This window comes from Sciurus carolinensis, chromosome 9 (assembly GCF_902686445.1).
Source record: "Sciurus carolinensis chromosome 9, mSciCar1.2, whole genome shotgun sequence".
Lineage (NCBI taxonomy): Eukaryota > Metazoa > Chordata > Mammalia > Rodentia > Sciuridae > Sciurus > Sciurus carolinensis.
The window spans coordinates 140,274,394-140,296,334 of NC_062221.1; the positions used below are offsets into that span (position 1 = coordinate 140,274,394).

A 21,941-nucleotide genomic window follows, 5' to 3' on the forward strand; every position below is an offset into this window, starting at 1 on the left:
GTGGACTGGCGTCCTCCTCTCCCCACGCCCGCGTCCTCAGCGGGTCCTCCTCTGCACGGCCAGGGCAGTGGCTGGCCCGGCGGGGCCGCGGCCCTGGACTCGGTACTGGCCCACATCTCAGCCCCACGTGAAGTGGGAGAGCTCCGCGTTGGGCAGAGCGGAGCCCCGACTTCCACGTCTCATCAAGTTGTGGTGACCGCACTTCCTGCTTCGCTTAATCAGTACGGTTGTTGCTGGCACCGCAGACCCTCCAGCACTTGAGCGATGGGCTTGGGTCAGCCGACTGGCCACAGGTGGAGGCTGGGAGGCTACAGACGGACTCCACTTCACGGAGCCTCAGCTTGACAGTTGGGTGTCGCTGTTGTCAGAAGAGGGTCCTGATGTCAGTGGCCGGTGTCCCCTCTTCCCCGCTCTGGGAAACTCGAGGCTCAAGAGGTGCACATGGGGCCCCACTGCCGGCTCTGCCCTGGCTCTGGTGCCTTGCGCCCAAGGACTCCAGTCCCTCCCCACGACTGCTCGCTCCCTTTCCCGCTGTGGATGGTCAGCTGGTGGCCTTGGCTGGTGTGCAGTGGTGTGGTCAACCTGTGGAGCGCCCGGGAAACCAGTTGCCCCTGCAGGCGTGGCTTCTGCCCCTGGTGCCTGCTGTCTCCTGCGCTTTTCTCTTGTGAGGTCTGACTGCCCCCCAGGCCACACGTAGGGGAGAGTGATCGCTGCGTGTCCATGCAGACGTCAGCGGGCTGAAACGCAGGGGACCCTCTGCCCCTGCCTGGTGGCCGCGTCCATCCCGGGTAGGCAGGGGTCTGCCCCGTGTTTCCTTCCAGTTCCCCAGCGAGTGTGCGCTGGGTGTGGTGGTGCCGTCCCCACGTGGTGCCGAGAGGGGGTGGGCTTCTCTCCAGCCTGGTCTGCACCCGAGCTGGCCTGCAGGTGCCCGGCCTGCCTGCTGGAGCACTCCGCTCGCCGGCCTTCACCTGGGCTTCCCTGTGTGTGGGACAGGCCCCGCTTCCCTCCCTGCCCGCGGGCGTCCTGGGTGTGGCGCTGGGGAGACCACCGGCATGGAGAATCTCGTTTTCTGACTCTTGTCCTTTCGTGGTTCTAGTTTGGTAAGATTTTCTGTTTCTTCTTGAGCCAGTCATGATGAGCGTGTATCTAGAATCGGGAGTCATAAAGCTTTGCGAATAAAGTTCTTCCTGTGTGCTCTAGTTAGCCTCGGTCACGGTGACCCCGCGCGCTCTAGTTAGCCTCGGTCACGGTGACCCCGCGCGCTCTAGTTAGCCTCGGTCACGGTGACCCCACGCGATCTAGTTAGCCTCGGTCACGGTGACCCCGTTAGCCTTGGTCACTGACCCCGTGCGCTCTAGTTAGCCTCGGTCACTGACCCCGTGTGCTCTAGTTAGCCTCGGTCACGGTGACCCCGCGCGCTCTAGTTAGCCTCGGTCACGGTGACCCCGCGCGCTCTGGTTAGCCTCGGTCACGGTGACCCCGCGCGCTCTGGTTAGCCTCGGTCACGGTGACCCCGCTCGCTCTGGTTAGCCTTGGTCACGGTGACCCCGTTAGCCTTGGTCACTGACCCCGTGCGCTCTGGTTAGCCTTGGTCATGGTGACCCCGTGCACTCTAGTTAGCCTTGGTCACTGACCCCACGCGCTCTAGTTAGCCTTGGTCACTGACCCTGTGTGCTCTAGTTAGCCTTGGTCACTGACCCCGTGTGCTCTAGTTAGCCTTGGTCACTGACCCTGTGTGCTCTAGTTAGCCTTGGTCATGGTGACCCCCTGCACTCTAGTAGGCCTTGGTCACTGACCCCACGCGCTGTAGTTAGCCTTGGTCACTGACCCCGTGTGCTCTAGTTAGCCTTGGTCACTGACCCCACGCGCTCTAGTTAGCCTTGGTCATGGTGACCCCGTGCACTCTAGTAGGCCTTGGTCACTGTGACCAGAAGACCCAATGAGGAGCAGGCCTTTCTGACGCATGGTGTCGGAGGCTCCATCTGTGCTGGGCTGACTCCGGGGCCCTGGGCCGGAGGTGTGGCAGGACACACCCTGGAGCAGGGGCATGGCGGAGGAAACCCCATACGTGGCACCAGGGAGCAGGGAGAGACTGCTCCCCAGGGACAGGACACACCCGAGGCCCACCCGGCTTCGTCCAGGTGCCCGGCCAGCTGCAGCCCAGCCCGTCCGCCTGTGGGGGGCCCACCATCAGCTCTCGCATCCCATCACCGCTGCCCCTGTGGGCTTGGGGTCCGCGCGTCCAAAGTGGGCCCAGTTCTGTGCTGTAGGGTGAAGTGACCATTCTGTCCTGGCCAGCGCTGGCTGCCTACGGTCCCATCCCGAAAGTTACTGACGTCAGACACCACCACTTTGTGATGCTAGAGATGGCAGGTCAGGGACTGGCTCCTGTGGTGACGGGGTCCTCAGCGGGGTCCCCTTGTGTCTGGAGGTGACTGTGTGTCGGTGCTTTGGTTCGGGCAGTGACTGGGGTTCTCTGGTTCTTCTTGTGCCCCTGAGGCTTCTTTGGTGCCCCAGCCAGTGCTGCTGGCTCGGCATGTAGCCTCTGCATGGCTAGCTGGACCTCTCTGCATGGCTAGCGGGACCTCTCTGCATGGCTAGCTGGACCTCTCTGCATGGCTAGCTGGACCTCTGTGGACCTGGCGCCTTCCTGGGAGAGGGCGCCAGGCAGCAGGAGCTGGAGCCTCGGTTCCTGCTGCGTAACTGGTGGTCACCTGGCTGCAGGCTCTCAGCGGCAGGTGGGCTGGCCCTCCACAGTCCATCTTCCAGGGGCTGGTCCTGCTGGCTGGTTGGTGGACATGGGTTTGTGTCTTCCCACTCTGCTGTGGGCTGGCCCTGGTCTCCTGCTGGCTGCCGGGGCACTGTTGTCTCTCCTTCCTCTTGTGCTGTAAACTTGTTCCCGCCTCCTGCGCACTGGGGATGCTGGGCTGGTGAAGGGCTGTGAGGGTGGGCGGCTCTGGACCCTTGGCAGGTGCCCCTGCCCTGGACGGTGGGACCTGCCCTGTGGCCCCAGGCCAGCGAGGCCTGTGGGGAGGCCACCGGTGTGGTGTGAGCACAGAGTGGGAGGGAACCTGCCAGCAGCCACCAGGGTCTGCCCTCAGGTGGAGGAGCCGACGGGCCCAGAGGACCTGGGGCACAGGGGTGGCGTGGCAGAGGTGCCAGCCTCTCCCCTTGGAGGCCCAGCACCTGTGTCGTAAGGGTGCCACCTGTTCCAGTGCTCCTGGCCTCTGACTGGCTTCCTCCTCCAGCTTCCTCGCGGGGACTCACCCATCTCCGCGAGCAACTCCTGGGGCATCTGGTTAGGAACTCTGCACGGGAGAAGCCCAAAGTGCGTCCACGCGGGAGCCTCTGTTGAGTGGCGGCGTGGAGAAATCCAGAGCGGGACTAGCTGGGGAGGCAGCCCAGGGTGCACGCGCGTTTCTGTCTGCACCGAGCACACGTGTGTGCACACGCGTGGGCTGTTTGAAGAGGGTCAGTATGTCCAGGAGTGCCTGGGTCTCCTTCGTTCCTGGGCTCCGGGTGGCTTTACGCTGGGCTGTTGGTGGGAAATGCCTGCGTGTGGCGGTCAGGTGCACACTTCCTGGTGCGGGCGGGTGGGATGCTGGCCACTGTGTGGCAAGGATACCTTTAGGATGGCGCGGCCTGCCGTGGCGAAGGGTTTTCGTTGAGCACGCCTGGGTCAGCACAGCGCGGGAGGCAGGGCCTTGGTGCCTGGCGGAGCAGTGTAGTGACTGAGCCCTTCTCTTACAGAGCGGAGCCCTTCCAGCTGGGCAGGGAGCCCCAGAGCCACCGCGGGGCACGGCCAGGCCGCCGCTCGCCTCAGCCTCCCGCCCGTGGGCTTTGTCCTGGGATCAGAGCAGGACCGCACACATCTCCAGGTGAGTGGACGCTGAAGGAACGGCGGCAGAAGCTGTGGACGCTTGGTCCGCAGGCCGCTGGTGCATGGCCCTGGGCGGACTGGCCACTGAGGCTTCACTGCCACCATGTCCCTGAGGCGGCCACGAGGAAGCTTCCGCAGCCCCCATTCTGAGGCCGTCGCCCGAGCCCCTCCTGCTTCTGAGGGCGAAGACCGGAAGCCGGCAGCGTGGGCGGCGAGCAGTTCCCTCCCTCCTGGCGGAGGTGGGCCAAGGCTGAACAGCTCCCGGGCACCGGGTTTGCTGCTTCACCTGGCGGCCAGGGCAAGGAGCCCCTGCGTGGCCCTCCCGCGTGGCCCTCCCGCGTGGTCCTCCCACGTGGTGCTCCCGCGTGGCGCTCCCGCATGGCGCTCGGGAGGCCCCCGTGGAGCATGCTCCAGAGGTCAAGCGTGAGGCCCGCTTGTCTGTCGGCCTGGGAGCTCAGTGGCCTTTAGGGCCGAGGGCCACACCTGTGGGGACCGGGAGTCGCCGGCCGTCTCTGGGGACCCTCGTCTGGGAGCAGGGCCACACCCAGCTCTGGCCGCTGGACTGGCACCTGAGCAAGAGGGCCCAGCTGCTGCTCTGTGTGGCCTACGCCCACGAAGCCTCGCGTCTGGTCCTGCTTTCACCTGGCGCCTGTCGGTGTCCCGTGGTGCCCAGGCGGTGAGGGCGCGGCAGTGACCGGGCCCTGTCAGCTCCGTTCCTGCTGCTGAGCGCCTGTGCCCGGAGCTCCCGAAGCACCCGAGGGCCCCGGCCGCTTGCTGGGCACCACCCGACCGCCGCTCTGCAGGCCATGCAGGCTGAGCCTGGCGCCTGCCCCTGGCACTCGTGTGTGGGAGGTGCCCGTGAGGGAGGTCCCAGCGCTTGGCAGGGTGGCGGCTCCCGGAGCAAGAGCGTGGGCACGGAGCTGGCGAGGATGGAGAGCAGGCTGGCCTCGGGCTGGGCCCGGGTGTGCCTGCCTCTGCCCCTCGCCCGCTGGTGGTGGCCCAGGCAGAAGCCTGTCTCCTCCTGATGACAGGGGCTTGGCACACCTACCCTGGCGTCCCGGGGTGGCTGGAGGTGTAGGTGGCCATCTGCTGGGAAGTGGCCCCCTGCCTGTGCCCACCCGGGCTGCATGGCGCTGTGGCCTGGGGCCTCACCCAGGCCTGCAGGCTGTCCCTCTTGCCCTGCTTGTCCCCAGGAGCCCGATGTGGCGTGGTCCTGGCCCCTGGAGTCTTGAGGCGGGACCTGGTCACGCTGCAGTGCCAGCCCAGTGTCAGCCCGGTGGTACGAGTGCAAGAACCCAGGAGACTTGGTGCCCGTGTGAGCTGGAGCTTTTCCTATGCATGTCACACGCTGCCACATGCCAAGTGTTCTTTCACCACGTGTAACGTCCCTTCTCATTTTAGAACCAAGTTCATAACCTGGGTGTGGTGGTCACGCCTGTAATCCCTGCAGCTCAGGAGGGTGAGGCAGGAGGATCACACGTTCCAAGCCAGCCTCAGCAACTCAGCGAGGCCCTAAGGAACTCAGCAAGACCCTGTCTCAAAATACAGATAAAAAGGGCTAGGGTTGTGGCTCAGTGGTTCAGTGCCTCTGGGTTCAATCCCTGGTACCAAAAAAAGAAAAGTCCATAGAAGATTCTGCCTCTTGTAATACGGCCCCATAATGTTAATAAGCAGAATCAAGCCCAAAAGCAGCACAAAGAGTCAGGACTGTGGTAAAGCACTTCCTGTGCTGTTGCCCCCAGCAGAACCGTGGTGCTGAGCAGCTGCCCCATGGTGGAGGTGGTGCTGAGCTGGGTCGGGCGGCACATGGCGGCCGTCATCCCCGATCTCCTGGAAGGACAGTTGTGGGAATCGAGTGTGTGGTGGCGTGGAAGTGCCCAGTCTTGCCTGTGGGACACTTGGGGCCTGGCTGGGCTGGCGAGCATGGATGTCCTGGTGCAGGACGCAGCTCTGTTTCTGGGGACGAACCCCAAGGTCCTGTGTCACCGAGGACCCAGCCTCTTTACACGCCACCACCACTGGCCCTGCTACTACCTGCTGTGCAGCTGGGCTGCCTTGGGCTTCTCCTGCGACCCACCCAGAGGACAGAAGTGTGCAGGGGATGGCCAGCCCTTCAGCAGCTGCGTCCCCAGGACCTGGGCTGGGGTGGAGGAGGCAGCCGGCACTGGAGGCCTGCCCGGTGGGAGGCTGCTCCTCGGACCCTTCTGCAGTCCCCTTGCTGGTGTGCAGGTGTGGTCCCTGAGCTCATCTGGCCCGTGTGGCGTTGTGGCGCATGCCCCGGTCTGGTCCCCATATCTGTGTGGTAGCCCTTGCAGGCCCCGGAGTCTCCAAAGTGACAGGAGTGCGTTTTGCATGCTGAGGTGCACTGGGCCACAGCCCGGGTGGCGCAGGGCTGGAGCGGGCTCTGGAAAGGCCGCGGCCGGACCAGAGGATGCAGCCCAGCCCCTGGGGAGCAGCAGGGCCGCCGGTGTTTGGTCAGATGGGAGCACACCACACCTGCACCTACAGGCGTGAGCCAACAGTGGACCCGTCTGGGGTCAGCCTGGCAGCCGTTGCCTGGCTGGAGTGGCAGGCGGGGTGCCACGCCGTCACCCCTTTCCCCAGCTTCATCCGTGTGTGCACACGGTCGGCCACACTGCCCTGCAGCCTTCACAGTCAGGAAGAGACCTAGCATGTGGCCGAGCGCCTCTTCAACCCCTGGGCCTGGTGGGGTGGCAGGCGCCTGGGCAGGAGTGCTGGCTGGCTGCCAAGGCAGGGGTGCTCGGCAGGCCCCCGGCCCGCTGGTCTCTGCTGCCCCGCCCTCCTCTCTGCTCCCACAGCAGCCCTTCTTCTGATGGTGACGCGAGACTTCGTCCATGTGTAATGGCCCTGAGCCTGGCAGCCACAGGAAGCCGCCAGGAGGCGTCTGAGCCCGCAGCACTGGGCGCCCTGCACAGGGCAGGGATGGCGTGGTCCTGGGTGGTCTCTCCCACAGCACACCCTGTGGAGCCCAGGCCCCGCTTTTTTACTGAGTCCATGTGCGTGGTAGGATTTTTCCCATCCTTTCACCTTTAGTCTGTGGATGTCTTTTTCTATGAGATGAGTCTCTTGCAGGCAGCATATTGTTGGGTCTTTCTTTTTAATCCATTCTGCCAGTCTATGTCTTTTGATTGATGAGTTTAGGCCATTAACGTTCAGGGTTATTATTGAGATGTGATTTGTATTCCCAGTCATTTGGCTTATTTTTGGTTTTCAAGTTGGCTTGGTTTCTCCTTCGAGTGGTTTTTCTCTAAGGTAGTTCCTCCCTTTGCTGACCTGCATTGTTGTTTTTCACTTCCTCCTCATGGAATATTTTGTTGAGAACATTCTGTAGTGCAGGCTTTCTATTTGTAAATTCTTTTAACTTTTGTTTATCATGGAAGGATTTTATTTCATCTTCAAATCTGAACGTTAGTTTTGCTGGGTATAGGATTCTTGGTTGGCAACCATGTTCTTCCATAGCTTGAAATATGTTGTTCCAGGCCCTTCTAGCTTTTAGAGTCTGGGCTGAGAAATCTGCTGATATCCATATTGGTTTCCCCCATATGTAATTTGATGCTTTTCTCTTGCAGCCTTCAAAATCCTATCTTTATTTTGAATGTTAGGCATTTTCTTTATGATGTGCCTTGGTGTGGATCTGTTGTGATTTTGTGCATTTGGTGTTCTGTTTGCTTCTTGTATTTGATTTTTCATTTTATTCTTCAGGCTTGGGAAATTTTCTGATATTATTTCATTGAATAGGTTGTTCATTCCTTTGGTTTGTATCTCTGTGCCTTCCTCAATCCCAATAATTCTTAAATTTGGTCTTTTCATGATGTCCTATAGTTCTTGGAGGTACTGTTCATGATTTCTTATCATCTCTGTTTGGTCAACTTTATTTTCAAGATTAAATATTTTGTCTTCATTGTCTGAGGTTCTGTCTTCCAAGTGATCTATTCTGTTGGTGATGCTTTCCATTGAGTTTTTTATTTGGTTTATTGTTTCCTTCATTTCAAAGATTTCTGGTTTTTTTTTTTTGTTTTTTTTTTTTTTTTGAGAATCTCTGCCTCTTTGTTGAAATGATCTTTTGCTTCCTGCATTTGCTCTTTCAGCTACTTATTGGAGTGATCTTCATTGCCTGCATTTGCTCTCTTATCTCATCCTTTGCTTCTTGAATCATTTTAATTATGTATAATCTGAACTCCTTTTCTGACATTTCTTTTACCATGCTGTCACTGGTTTCTATTAATATAGAATCTAGATTTGTTTGGACCTTCCCTTGTTTTTTCATGTTGCTTGTGTATCTTCCCCTCTAGCAGTGCAGATCTGGGGTATTGCAGTTCCCCCCCCCCCTTATAGGCTTATAGTTACCCTATGGGTTTCCAAAACCTTTACTTTAAGTGGGGGGGAGATCAATATTAGCAGTGCCCAGTTCAGACAATATGCAACCCTAAACCAAATAACTCCTTTGAGGATATTAACTATATTGTCATAATAAACAGTTCATTCAATTATTATCTTCAGTATAACAAACAGATTTGCAATAATTTGTACGACGGTAATAGCCATACAGTATTCAAACCTTCCAGTCTTCAGTAGCCTGATGCATGAGAGGTACCTGACAATGAGCTCCAAGTCTCCAGCAGGCATCTCAGGATGGGTTTTGCCCCACCTAAAGATAGGAGCTATGGCTTCCAGGATAATCCAAGATGGCCACTCTGGTTTCCAAATGTGTGGGCAGCTCATGGAGTGGGCGTGGTCAGGTGGAGGTCTTGGAAGCCGGGTTTGGTTGGTCAGGTAGGGATCCTGGAGGCAGGGTGTGGTTGGTGTGGTTGAGGGATCCTGGAGGCGGGGTGCAATCAGTTGGTCTGGGGGTCCTGTTGATAAGGCCCAGTCAGTCAGTCTGGGGGTCCTGGTGGCCAACAGGAAGCAGTCAGTCAATGCGAGGGCCCCAGAGGCAGGGAGTGATTGGTCGGGCTGAGGGATCCTGGAGACTGGGCTTAGTCAGTCCGGCCAGGGGTCCTACGGTGTCTAGCTATGTCTCAAAATGGCGGCAGCCACGTGTAACCAAACCTGCTGGTACTTGACAGTGAACTTCCAGGCAACAGCAGGCAACTGGTGCTCCACTGGCGGTCTGCAGTCAGTTTGCTGACTGCTGTTGGACAATCAGCAGGTGAACCTCAGGTGGTGGGTGTTGCGTAGGTGAAAGGCAGGCAAATGGTGGATGATAGGCGCCTGACAGTGAGCAATGTGCACTCAGAAAGGTGTCAGTATGCTGGCTGACTGCAGGTGATTACAGTAGACAAATGGGGTAAACAGCAGGGGATCGATAAGCAGCAAAAACTGCCTCACCAAGAAACATATCCTCTGCTTGAAACCTGAGTTATGGAGCAACAAGGAACGCAGCCTCCCTCTAGTCCACCATCTTGGATCTCCAAAGCACTACTTTTTTATAAACAATTAGCAGAAAAGCAATCAGTTCTTCAGCCAGTCTCTGAAAACCACGAAGACAGTAGCTCGTGATCATATCAGTGAAAAACAGATTGAGTTCATCAAAGCAGGAGGTTAGGAAGATTCGTAGGCCTGGGACTCAGACTCAGAGTAACTCAGGACAAACCTGTGACTCTAGAGTCCTTTGTGATCTTTCCTCTTTGGCACGCCCACACAGGAACCCTTCCTTCATGGCCTCCAGCTTTACTTACTTGTGTTAGGGCTGACACAAGTGTACACCTCAAGTTGCATTTAAAAAACCATTGTTTTTCCTTTTAAATGTCCATGAGGACTGCGCTCAGGCTATACTACACTCTCCTGCCAGGAGTTTACGACCAAGTTGGTCAAAACCAGCCTTGTTCCTGTCTACTCTAAGAGTCGGCTGAGATTCCTGAGATCACTCTCGGGGACGTGTGCAAAGCCTCCTGGCTCCTTCGGCTTTCCTCTGCCAGTGGTGCCGCACCGCGAGTGGGTGGGGGTCTGGCTGACCACACAGGGCTTCTCTGGGAAGCATCAGGGACATTCTGTCTCCGATGAGCCTCCTTTTTGCCTAATATTCCTATTTTCTAGAGTCCTCTCCATCTCATCTTGTCAGCAGGTCTGGTGACTCAACAGAGTTGCAGAGCCCAGAGAAAGCGTCCTGGCTGACCTTGGAGGGCAAGGTCCAAAATGTTGGATGCCTTTTCCTTGGCCCTTTTACTTCCTGGACTTTGGTCTCCAAGTTTTTGGTTTTAAACACCCAGCAAGTCAGTCTCACCAGTCTTAAAGAGGCAGTAACCGGTTGTAACTTCAATATCTATAATTTTACAGTTACTCCTTTCATTTAATTGGGGTTAGTATTGGTACCGGCAGTCAGCATTACATACTATCCGTCCTGTAGGTGATGGCTTATTGTCTCAAATTAGCTCAGGTTGTTTTATTAGAAGCAGTCCTCTGCAAAACACCAACAGGCAACAGTTACAAAATTTACAAGGAAAACACAAAATGAAATTAACAGAGCAAAAGCATACTCAGTTTGTATAATAGCTATGAACCAAGAAAATGAGTTTTAGAATCTTAAACCATTACTTATGTGTTGTTATATCCTGTTTATTTTGAGATCACAGTAATCTTTACAACAAAGCCAGTCTTTTGAGCACGACTTTAAATGAGCTGAAGTCTAGCCTGTGTTGGAGCCGTTTTCACGTGGAGTAGGGTGGGAGGCGGAGCCCTGCCTCAGGCGAGGGGGCTCCTCACAAGTGACAGGACACAACATCGCAGCTGAGACATGAATCAAAGACAGGCTGAGAGAGCTTTGAGCTTTCTTTTTGTGGAAAAAGTGGCAGAATGCTTCCATGTTTTACAGTGTCACCTTTAAACAGACCCTTAATACCTTCCAAAAATACATTTAAATTCCCATTGCAGTGCGAAGAGTAACAAAATTGTATATATAACTTATTGACAACAAGTTGCTTTATCCAGCTATAAAATATCAAATGACATGAATAAGTATGAACCAGATTTTTTATTGCTATACAAATCTGAGAATTTTACTACAGATAATTTTAGTTTGGAGAACACCAACCTGTCAAAGTGCTCCTCTAAGCTTTACATTTAACTAAGTTTAAATTCAAAGTACAATTTAGAATCCAGAGTGTATGGTAACAGTGATCACGGGTCTGCATGGGTTAACAAAAATCAAAGGGTAGGATAGCCTTAGATCTCTTACACATTTAGGAAACAGTGTTGGTGATCAGGAATTGACATAGTCAAAGCAAGCAGATACAAGACAGGCCTTAAAATGCCAATGGGGCCCTTCTGTGTCAGATACAAGGTACAAACAAGAGCACGTGTTGGTTATCTCAGCAGTAAACTTACGTAAACTTTAATTTTATAGACATTTCCATAACACTTGGACAAGGCTTAGACAAAGTTGTCAGATGCATACTTACGCCCAGTCACATATATTTAGGGTGTCAACTATATTGTTATAACATAAGTAACAGCTGTTTGTTTAACCAGGTACAAAGTAATCATTTAAGACTTAAAAACCTAACAGATACAAGAAAATTATCTTGATAGATGAGAGCAGATCAGTGTTTCGGGCTTTGCTCCATACCAGTGCATTGAAGTTCAAATAACTTTGAACGACAGCTAAGTATAGCTAATGTAATCACAAACACAAACTTTTTGAGATTTACCTTCTGCAACTTACTTAGATATTCACAACTTCTTTTCATCCTTAGTTTTGTCCTCTTTCATCTCGGACTTTAGCACAAGAATATCACTTTACCAGAGAAAATACTTTCTCATCTAGAAACATTTCTTTTACCTTCTAATTTTCCGTACTAAGATATATTTCCATACCTATAACTTTAATCTCTTCTAGTTGTGGCCCCTTTCTTAAGTCAATACTCTGAAGCAGTCCCTGGGAACGTTATCTGTGCATGTGATCCACACAACTTCACCCCGGGAGAGGGTGGGCAGTCCAGCATACGAAAGCTGCCTTCATCTTTTCCTCCCAGGGTGCGCCCGGGGTGGGAGCACAGGGTGTTTTTGAGCCTGGCCTGTCTGGTCATCACCATCACAGTGCCATCAGCGTTAAGTGGCTCCCCACTGCCAGTTGTCCCCAGAGGCTCCCGTGGGGCCCTTTTCCTGTACTAGGCATTGCCATGGATGGAGGAGCCCTTTCCTGCAGCCCAGGCAGCTTTCCTGGGAATTTGTTTCCCAGTGTAGGGCTGGTGTCCTTGACCACAGGGGATGGTCTGCGGCTGCCCAGGCCAGGCTGAGACACGGTGCTGGGAGCAGCAGCCCTGGGTCTTCTGGTGTCCTGCTGTCCTTGCACCCAGAGGCAGTGCCAGGGCTCAGGCCCTCCTCACGCAGCTGCATGGATCCTGTGCACGCAGAAGCTCTTGCCCGTCTTCACCCTGACAGACCGACCTCGGCGTCAAGATTGTGTACTCACCCAGAAAAGTCATTCCGAGGCCAGGTTTGTGACAGCAAGTCCTCTTTCTCAGAGACAGGCTCGTCCCTATAGGTGGCCCTGCAGCCAAGATCTCTCTGCTCAAGAGGGTACCAGGCAGACCAATGCGGCATGGCCCTTGTCTTAAAGGGCCAGTAACAGTCAAAAACACAGGCGAGAGGATCACCAAAACCAGGGCTGAGAGACGGGAACCTTTGAAACAGGCAGAACTGCAGGTACAAATTTCTTCCACTCACTTACCTCTGCCAGACCAACTCCAGTTGCAGGATTGTGTAATCCAGAAAGCTATTCGAAAAGCCAGGTGTTGTAGTGCAAGCGCAAAAGGACGCAAGCAGACCTCCACGGAGTCAGAGAAGCCTTTAATCCTCGTGGACTTGGGCGCCATTCAGGTCCACTTTCCAGATGGGAAAATGACTGCCAGTTACAGAGGGCATCCTGGCTTTATAGGGTACAATGAGGATGATGTCATCTTTGGAAACCCACCTTCAGAGGCTAGTCGTACAGGTTAAAACCAGACCCTGAGGGATGAGTCCTCAAATCTTACCATTGTCATTCAGGACTAAGTTGCCCCAGGGAAGGTCAAGGTTTAGGCCTGGCCTTCCACATCCGCCCCTTTCCTTTAGGGCCCATTGTTATCAGGAATGCAGGGGAAGAGGCTTAATGTTTGACCGATTTCCCTCCATTTTCTTGGGGAGCTGTCTTGTAGGAATGTTATTTTCCATAACCCTTCATATAGTAAAACATTATCTCAGACAGACATAGACCCACAGGTGGCCCTTTCTTCAACTCACTTTACCTCTGCAGACCAACTCCAAGTGCAAGATTGTACAGAAAAGAAGCAGAGAGAGACAGACAGACAGACAGATAGACAACCAGAGAGGAGGCCCAGACCATGGCCCATAGACGGGAACCTTTAAGTTGACCAGCCAAGGACTTTCCCAAGAGACTAGCTATAGGACCAGTGCAGTACTGGCCATGTCTTTGTCTAAACCAAACCAGAGACAGCCAGAGGGAATCCCCAACCCAAGGCCAACCAACAGATGGGAACCTGAACAGATCAGAAGGGAGGACATATCCCTGGGTTCTTGAGTCCCACTTAACCGTGATTCCTACACCACTGGTGCCACAGATGTCCCCAGAAAGAGGGACCAGATGTCCCCATGAAGAGGAACTAGAAGTATGGAATCAAGGGTCTTGGTGTGCACACCGGGGGACTCACCAATGGCCGAGGGTGTCATGACTTTCCTGAGTTCGGTTTCCTTTTACTCAAAGTAGAGCCCAAGAACAACTTGTGCAGTTCAGGGAGAGAAAGCGAGAGTCCCCTAAAGCCAAAGGGGCTTCAGCAGCTGCTGGACAGTCCCTCAGTCCTCCCTTGACTCACAGGAGCAGCTCCTCTGGCTCGACCCCAGGCAAACTCACCCGTCTCCAAACTCTCCTGCATTCAACTCTCAACAAGTTCACCAGCACCTCGCACCTCAGCATGGAAGTGGGGTTCCTGGGGAGCCAGGCCTGCCCAAGAAAGCTGGGGCGGGGGCTGCTCTCGGGTCCCATCTGGGCCACCAAATTTGTTAGCTGAAAGCTCAGTCCTTGTCCCCAATGCCAATCCAACAATGAGGACATAATTTTGAGATAAAGAAAAAAAGAAATAAACCTTCTTTTTTCTTTGGTTTATTTCTTTGTTAGCAAAGGGGAAACACAGGGGACTCCTGTCCCAAAGGCTGTGATTCTGCCCCTCAGCAGGAGCAGGGGCTTTTAAAGAGGTGACTCAGAATAAGATTACAGAGGAGAAGATACGGGAGAAGGTCAGGGAAAAGAATGGGAAAAGAAAAACCATGCAGGTTTCATTGCGATGAGGGATAGGGCCAAAGCATCAAGTGGACCCCTGTTACAGTTGTGGGTCTACCTGAGGTGGGTGGCTCGTAGCTGGTGAAGAGCCCGGGTGCCCGGGGTTCCACACGCTGTGCCCTCGGCCCTTGCATGGCTTGGCAGCTGCCCTGTCTACACCTGCTTCCTTTGCTGTGGAGCAGGCACCAAGGGTTGCCTCTGAGGTGCTGAGCACGTCCTCACTGGTCTTCTCTGTGACCCTGGGCTGTGTACTAGAACTGTCCTCTGTGGTTTGTGGGGGTCTCTGAACTACCGGAAGGGTGGGATCTTGTCCAGAGCCCTGGTTTGTTTGAGGTGGAGAGGAACTTTGAGCAGGGCACCAGCTCTGGACCCTGCTCCTCTCTGCTCTTATATAACCTTGGCTGTGTGTACAGCTGTGTAAGTTGTAGACTGCAGAACTCCACTCTCCAAGGCCATAGCTTGTGGGCTGGGGATATCGCTTGGTGGTAGAGCTTGCCTAGCATGTGTCAGGTCCTGGGTTCAATCCCTTGTACCAAAAAAAAGAGACCATGGCTTGCATGGCACCCTGATGGCTGTGAAGCAGATGGAGGATCCAGGCCCTCACACAGCCACACACAAACCTGGTGTGCTGAGACCCGCAGAGTCGCGTGTGGTCACCTTGGTGGCTGTTCTGCTGCTTCCTGCCCTGCCCTGCCCTCCCCTCCCCTGGTCTCCAGCTGCTGCCCCCCACCCCTGCCGTGCCCTCCTTATCCTAGGCACCTCCTGGCGCCTGCCTTGCCTGCCGTGTGTGGAACATGGACCACAAAGAATGCAGCCCTGCATCTTTGCTGTGGAGGCCTTGCTGCCAGCAGCAGGGGCGGCCGGATGGCCAGCCCTGACATTGCAGGGACAGTGGGGCCATGTGGCCTGCCCAGACACCTTGGGCTAAGTGAGCAACGCCCCTTGGAACAGCGTGCCCTGTCCTCTGCCCTCGTGCCTGCAGGCTGGAGAGGCTCGGGGAGGCTGTGGTGTGCTCCAGGGCGGGTGTGTCCTCCATGCCAGCTGGGCTGCGCTGTCCCCTGGCTGGGCATCCTGACCTGGTGCTGATTTCCTGTCGGCAGAGTCACCTGTCCTCCGGTGACGTTTCTGGGGTGTGGGCGGCAGGGCCTGACGTGCACCACATGCGCTTCACAGGCATTTGTCAAAAGTCACGAATCCTAACAAGGAACAAGCAGAATCATACTTTTTCTTATTTCAGAGAGTTGTTTTTAAAGTTGTTAAAAGTTGTGAAACAGGAAGAGATTCACGTCAGTGCCGAACCCGAGTTGCCTGAGGAAACCTGGGTTCCGCGCACCTCGAGTGTGCGGTGGGCCCGCCGGGCCCCGGTGTCCATGCTGCCAGTGGCTGGCCTGCGCCCGGGCAGTGAGCATGCCAGCTCGAGGGCTCCTCGGGGACACGGGCTGCCGTGTCCTGGCACCGAGTGGGTGTGGCCAGTGGGGTCCTGCCCATCCGGGGCCTGTAGTCCTCCCTGGCGCCCCTGCCTTCCGGGGCCTGCGGGCAGGACCCAGGAGGTCCAGGGCTGTGGCTCACACTGTGCCAGCCCGAGTGCTGAGTCCGTGATGGAGGCGCCTGTGCTGCATGGTCGGCGTGTGATGTGTGTGCATGTGCCCACATGATCCTGTGTGTCCTCTGTACACGCATGTGCGAGCGTGTACCTACCTGGTGGCGTGTGACTGGTGCGTGCTGTGTGGGTGTGTGGGGCCGAGTGTGTGAGTGTGCACTGCGTGTGCTGGGGCCTGCTGCCCACAGCCTGTGCGTGCCAGGCCCAGGTGTGGTGGAGCCAGGTCAGCCCTGCTGGGGCGAGGAGGTGACCTGCGCTGCCGCCCGGGGACGCAGCTCCCGGGCCTCCTGTTCCGAGGGTGCTGCTGCCCCAGAGTCTGTCTGCTGGCGCGGCCCCTTCCCCGGGTCTGCCTCTGGACAGCCTCCTGCTCCCTGTGCCCCTCTGCTGCTGAGCCTGTTCCCACAGGGCCGGGGCCTTGCAGGAGACCTGGAGCAGGCGCTGCGCTCTGCCCTGCTGCCCCTGCCCGCTTTGGAGGCTGGCTGTCGCGTGCGGCCTGCAGGGCAGCCTCTCACCCCGTCCAGCCTGGTTCTGCCTAGTCCTGCGGTTTAAGGAGCCTCAGGCAGAGAGTGGGCTGCTCACACGCTGTCAGCAGGACTGGCTGTCACTCGCCATCGCCAGTGACCAGGACCCGGGGTCAGCCCGGGGTCAGCGGGCTGGTGGCTGCTCCCTCCATAGAGTCGCTGGGGTCAGGAGTCCGACCTCGGGGACCCTCTCTAGCGTTGTGGGGCGCAGGTACAAGACGAGGCTCGGAGAGGAGGGGTAACGGCCTGCTGTCGCTGCCCGGGGCAGGCTTCACCCTCGCGCCCGGGAGGCTGCTCCGGGCAGCCTGCCTGCTCCGCCCATGCCGCCTGCCTCTCTCTTGGGCCACAGGCTGCTGGTGTGACAAGGACGGTCTCTGAGTGACCTTGGCACCACTGGGCCACGCGGCCTTAGAGGCCCCGGCTGGGTGTGGTGCACGGGCACAGCAGGCCTTGCCTCCAGGGGCACTGCTGGCCCCAGTGGCCACTGCCACTGGTGCCCTCCACGCGAGCCCTGCCCTTCAGGCTGTGGGGAGGGACCGCGTGACCCCGTGAAAACGTTCCCTTTGGAAAGATAGGCAGGCCGATTCCTGACCACCAGGACCCTGCCTGACTCAGTCCTTAGTTCAACTTAATATTTTAAGACTTAAAATCTATAGCTTGTTTCTTAAAATCGGATTCAAAAGTCGTCCATGACCGGACTCGTCTCACGCCACAGCTTTGTGGAGAGGCTTTCCCGGGACACTGCGGACGGCTGGCTTCCAAGCGATTCCCAGGTGTCTCCTGGTGGGCAGGCGCTTCTGGCGGGAGCACCAGCCCACAGCCGTGGTCACTGCCTGCGCCCTGTTACCCGAGGCCCGTCCCGCAGGGCCAGGGCGTGACTGTCACAGCGGCTCCCCGGGTGCTGTGCTGCGGGCGCGTCACACACACACAGTGCCCAGGCAGCTTCCTGCGGGTGGGCCGAGCAGGAGCCGCAGCTCAGCACGCTGGACCAGCGAGGGTGGGTACGTGCGGGTTCTGGGCTCCTGAGCTGTGTGCCAGGACCCAGGCACGCGGCTCCCGGGAGGGGCCTCGGGTCGTGGCCTCCTGCTTGCTGCCGTCACCTCGGCAGCTCCTGGTGCGCCTGGTTTTATCTCCTGGTTTCAGCTTTAAAGTGGAACATCAGCAAAGACCAGGAAGGTGACGCGGGGCCGTGGGAAGTGCTGGAGGCCCTGGTCACCAGTCTCCATGGACCCTCAGCACTGGACGCCGAGGTGGGGTGCTGGGAGGGATGGGAGCAGTGCTGTCCTCTCCTTGGACCCCTGCATTTGAGGCCCAGCCTCCTCCTGCAGCCCAGAGCCGTGTCCCGCGGGGTCTTCTGGAGACATCTGGGGGCCCGAGCGCCTGGGAAGCCTCTTGTCTGGCGGCCGTGTTCCCCACACAGCCCTCCTAAGAGCCCCGAGCAGTGGGACTCCGTGGTGGCGCTCACGCCTGACTTTTCGTGACGTGTAACTAACAAAGCACCTCTGAAGTCACCAGCATCCTCAAGACCAGCCACGATGGCCGAGGTTCGCAAATGCACGGCATCTTGGGGGACCCAGGGCTGCAGACCCTGCATCTCGACTGATCCCTACCAGGGTGTCCTCGTGCCTTTTTTTTTTTTTTTTTTTTTTCATAGTAGGAAACTTTATTCTTTAAAAACAACTGTTTTAAGAAAAATGAATCAAAATTGTACTTTTGGTAATCACACTGGTCATTATCAGAATAGGACATGCTGTTAGGAGGAAAATTTTTTCTGAGATTCCTCATTGGATAATACCCATCTATACTATGACAACATGAACAATACACAAGAGCATGTTCTAGAGAGCAAGACGATTCGCAAATGGAGAAGAGCCTTGGCTTGCTCAGAACACTTTTATTTGTTGCAACAGATGATTAAATAATTTGATTATAATTTTTCAGAGCTTATAAAGGTTAACCACCTAATCATGGCAGAGCTCTTCAGACCAGTATTAATAATCACCAGAAAAAGGCACTTTTAAAAAACATTTGACAAGGAGCCAACACCAATGCAATGAGAACTGGTCTAAGTCCTGCCCAAAATTTTATCATAGTTCAAATAAATAGTATGTTCTCTTTGTGTGTGTATATTAATATAGGTAGTAATTCTGTGTGTATATACATATATATACCAACACCTAGACACCCATATACGTGTGTGTGCATGTGTATATATGTGTATACCATCATCTATACATACATATATATGTGTGTGCACAAGTGTACATATATATACATGCATGCATGTTGTATAATCCTTAGGTCTCTGGGAAAAACAATTATTTTAACTAAGCATCATATAAAAATTCTAGTCATTTTATTTGGAACAGAGAATAAAAGGATTGGCAAATTAATGCCAAAAAGTACCTACTAAACTTTTCTAATGTACCAAGAAAAAAAAAAAAAAAAAAAGGCAGTAAAATGAATACTTGGAACTTTCTCAGGTTGAAAACTATTAGAATAATAGAACCTAGCATTTAAAAAATGCTCATTCTACACTGGGGAATAGAATGGATATTTTTGGTACTATAAATTTCATATATTCACACATTCATATTGCTTATATTGAAGAGAATGGAATGAGCAGAGGAAATTTCTTCCACAAATTCCTTCCCTTTGGTACCCATCAAATTTTAGCTACATTGTGTTATTCCATTTAGCTTAAAATGCAAACAAGGTCTTGTACAAATACATTTTCAGGATGCTGAAATTCGATATTTGCAGAGTATTTAGAAATACTCAGAGGATTTTTGTTAAACAAAATTGTCCCATCAATCCACTACTGCATACTTGAGTTTCAGTTTAGACAGATTAAACACATCTGCGTCGGAAGTGGACAAAGGCTATTCCTTCTCCTCCGGAAGGGGTATACAGCCACTTTCTTATTCTCAGAATACACTTACAGACAAAAAAATTAGTTATGACATTTAAAGTTTAAGTTTTAACTGCAGAATGCCTGAGAACAAAAATCAAAGCCATTTTTGAAAAGTTATGAGCCAGACTCTGGGCATTTCTGTCTTTTAGCTGCTGGCTCCCCAGTCTTGTGTGATTCTAAGGTGCTTGCGCTGGACTTGAGGCTGGTGTCTGCTCGAAGGTTGTCCAAGACAACAGTGAAGCCTGACAGAAGGTAACCTCCACCTCCACTCATCAGCAGCTTGGGATGACTTCTATCTGGCAAAACCTGATAATTTCTGAGCCAGGTTTCAGACAACCTGAGGTTGATGACCCCTCCCCTCTCACGCAGTTTTGTGTAGCATTCCAACAAAGGCTCTTTATACTGACAGTAGACCACGAAAGGCCTTGAAGGGGCCACAAAGTCCAGCAAAGACAGCAGCAATGGAGTGGGATGGAAACGACTGGCCACAATTAAACCATCTGCGTTCCTTTCACTCAGCAGAGCAGCAGCATCCAAGTGTCTTTTCCTCTGCTCTTCTTGTCTTCTTTGCTTTTCCTGAATATAATCTTTTTTGCTTCCTCTTTCTTTAGGCCCCTTATATTCTGGATCTTGAGGAACAACCTCCGTCGATTCTTGTTCTGGGTTATTGCTCTCTGGGGCCTCGGCCATGCTGTCTTCATTGTCTGGCTTAGAATTCTGCTTTTCCTCAAGTGCGCCATTACTTTCTTCAACTGATGCACTGTCTTTTGGCTCTCCCATTCGTTCCATCATTGCACCCAGCACCAAGCCTGAACATGTTTCCATTACAATCATTTTATTGCCAGCACGGATATTTCCCAAGGTCAGCATCTGGGCTAGTGTATCATATCTCATGTGGTTAATTTTTCCAGGTTCTCTTGCATAATACATAATTGAAAGAATATGGGTAGATGGCTTCAAAATAGTTATGATGGCTTCATATTTCTTTTTCTTCTTTTTAATATATTTATCTTGAGCAGATTCTGTCTTGTCTCGAAATGTTGTACTATTTTCAGTTAACTGCTGAACTATTTCCTCTCCTTTAATGCCCTTGTCTTTCAAAGCTTTTATGTCATCTTGAGTAAGTTTCTGAGATTTTCCATCATCAATTATATTTCGATTATCAGTGCCAGCTTCTTTGGTCTTTTTTCCGCTGGACCTGCACTGCTTTGAACACATCTTCCCGTTTCAGCACCACAAAGTCGCCGTCGAGGATGCGGTTATCCCCGGGATACGGGGCCTGTGGGCTCGGATGTTCTCCTGAGCCCTCCATGACGTTCGGCCGGTCTCAGTGCTCCGCCGCGTCCCTGCAGCTTCAGGCGCCTCTCTCTTCCTGCAACACAGTCGCAGCGACCAGCCTCACTCCCCGCGACACCACAGACTCTCGTCCTCGTGCCTTTTGAGATGCAGTGCTTTGGGCTGGGGTGGATGCAGAGGCAGAGCGCGGCCCTCTGGGGCCCTGGGTCCATCCTTACCACCGCTGAACAAAGAGAAGCGAGTGAAAGCAAGCTCCTCTGCCGGGACGGCGCAGGGCAGCGGCCACCTGTGGGCCCGGCACTGCCCAGGGGATGACCGGGTGGGCGGTATGCGGAGGTCCTGCCTGGCGCCGCCCTCTGGGTTTCCAGCTAGGGCCTACTCGCCGAGGACGTGCCCGTCCCAGGTGCGACAATACCCCTCACGTGTCCTGGTCATCTGCGTGTGGGTCGCCTGGACAGTGACCGTCCACTGTGCTTTGGCCTGAAGCCAGGCTCCCCGAGCCCGTTTCTGGGGTGAAGAGAATGGGCCCAGGACCTTCATGGAGGTGTGGCCCTCTGACAGCCGACGGAGGTGTCCCTGAGGCCCAAAGCCTTCTTCTCCCTACAGAGGGGGGCCCTGCAGCACCTGTGAAGAGGGCCCCTGACCCCGCCCGGTCCCAGCTGTGGCCTTGCATGGAGCCCTGCCCCGTGAGACGTGGAGCACCGTGCCCCCCGTCATGTGGGGTGCAGTCACCTCTCCATATGCACGTCCTCCGTCCATCGGCCGTCAGTCCCTCCCTCCATCTACCCATCTGTCCACCCACCCCCCATCCATCCCTCCTCCACTCTTCTGTCCACCCACCCATCCCTCATCTCTCTGTCGTGCGTCTCTCCAGCCAGCCAGCCACACCCGTTAGGAACTCCTGCGGCTGGCAGCAGGAGCGAGGCCTCACAGTGCACTCACGGGCCGGTGGCCAACAGGATGTCAGGGCAGTGACCACCCCAGGTTCTGTGCTTGAGGCTTGCTCTGGAACAGGCCACCTGGGTCCCCACGGGGTGGTCATGGTGGGTGGGTTTCGGGACTTTCTGCTGCTGTGCTGCGGGTGCAGGCAGGAGGGAGATCCCCGGGCTCTGGTGAGAAAAGACGCTTCCCTGGGAGTGTCCTGTAGGGGAGGCCCAGGAGTGGAAAGCTGCTGGCCCCAGCAAGCAGCAGCGATGGTGTGCGAGGTGTGGGCTCCTCCGTCCTGTTGAGTTGGCGGTTCGGCCCGTTGCCTCGGACCCTGCTGCAGCGAGAGAGCCCCAGCAGTGGACTTTCCGTGCATTGGGCGTGGTTGAGACCCCCAGCCCACGTGGAGAGGCAGGTCTGTGAACTCAGGCCTGAAATACTACGGAGACGAGTCCAGAGCAGATCTCGGTGCGGTGGGTCTGTGCAAATGGAAGTGCTGACGCTGAGGTCAG

At 54.9% G+C, this 21,941-nt stretch overlaps 2 protein-coding genes across 10 annotated transcripts in view; one reads left to right on the forward strand and one right to left on the reverse strand.

The window, feature by feature from the left end:
• Positions 1–21,941, forward strand: part of Adarb1 (adenosine deaminase RNA specific B1) — a 121,796-nt gene that overhangs the window by 35,390 nt on the left and 64,465 nt on the right. For 4 of the 9 annotated variants that reach the window (XM_047563287.1, XM_047563276.1, XM_047563279.1 and 1 more), the window contains one exon: positions 3,751–3,878. Coding sequence is in view for 2 of the 9 variants with exons in the window: in XM_047563276.1 (XP_047419232.1) it covers positions 3,751–3,878 (128 nt within the window). In the remaining 7 variants the exon portion in view is untranslated. Of the gene's footprint in view, positions 1–3,326; positions 3,472–3,750; positions 3,879–19,358; positions 19,462–21,941 lie in introns of those variants that run through there. The other 5 variants (XM_047563283.1, XM_047563284.1, XM_047563280.1 and 2 more) reach the window with 5 other exon arrangements.
• LOC124992492 (tRNA (adenine(58)-N(1))-methyltransferase non-catalytic subunit TRM6-like) lies at positions 19,324–20,627 on the reverse strand. The gene is given in 2 exon segments (XM_047563288.1): positions 19,324–20,392; positions 20,394–20,627. Coding segments are annotated over 2 exon segments (1,197 nt in total). The 5' UTR covers positions 20,522–20,627.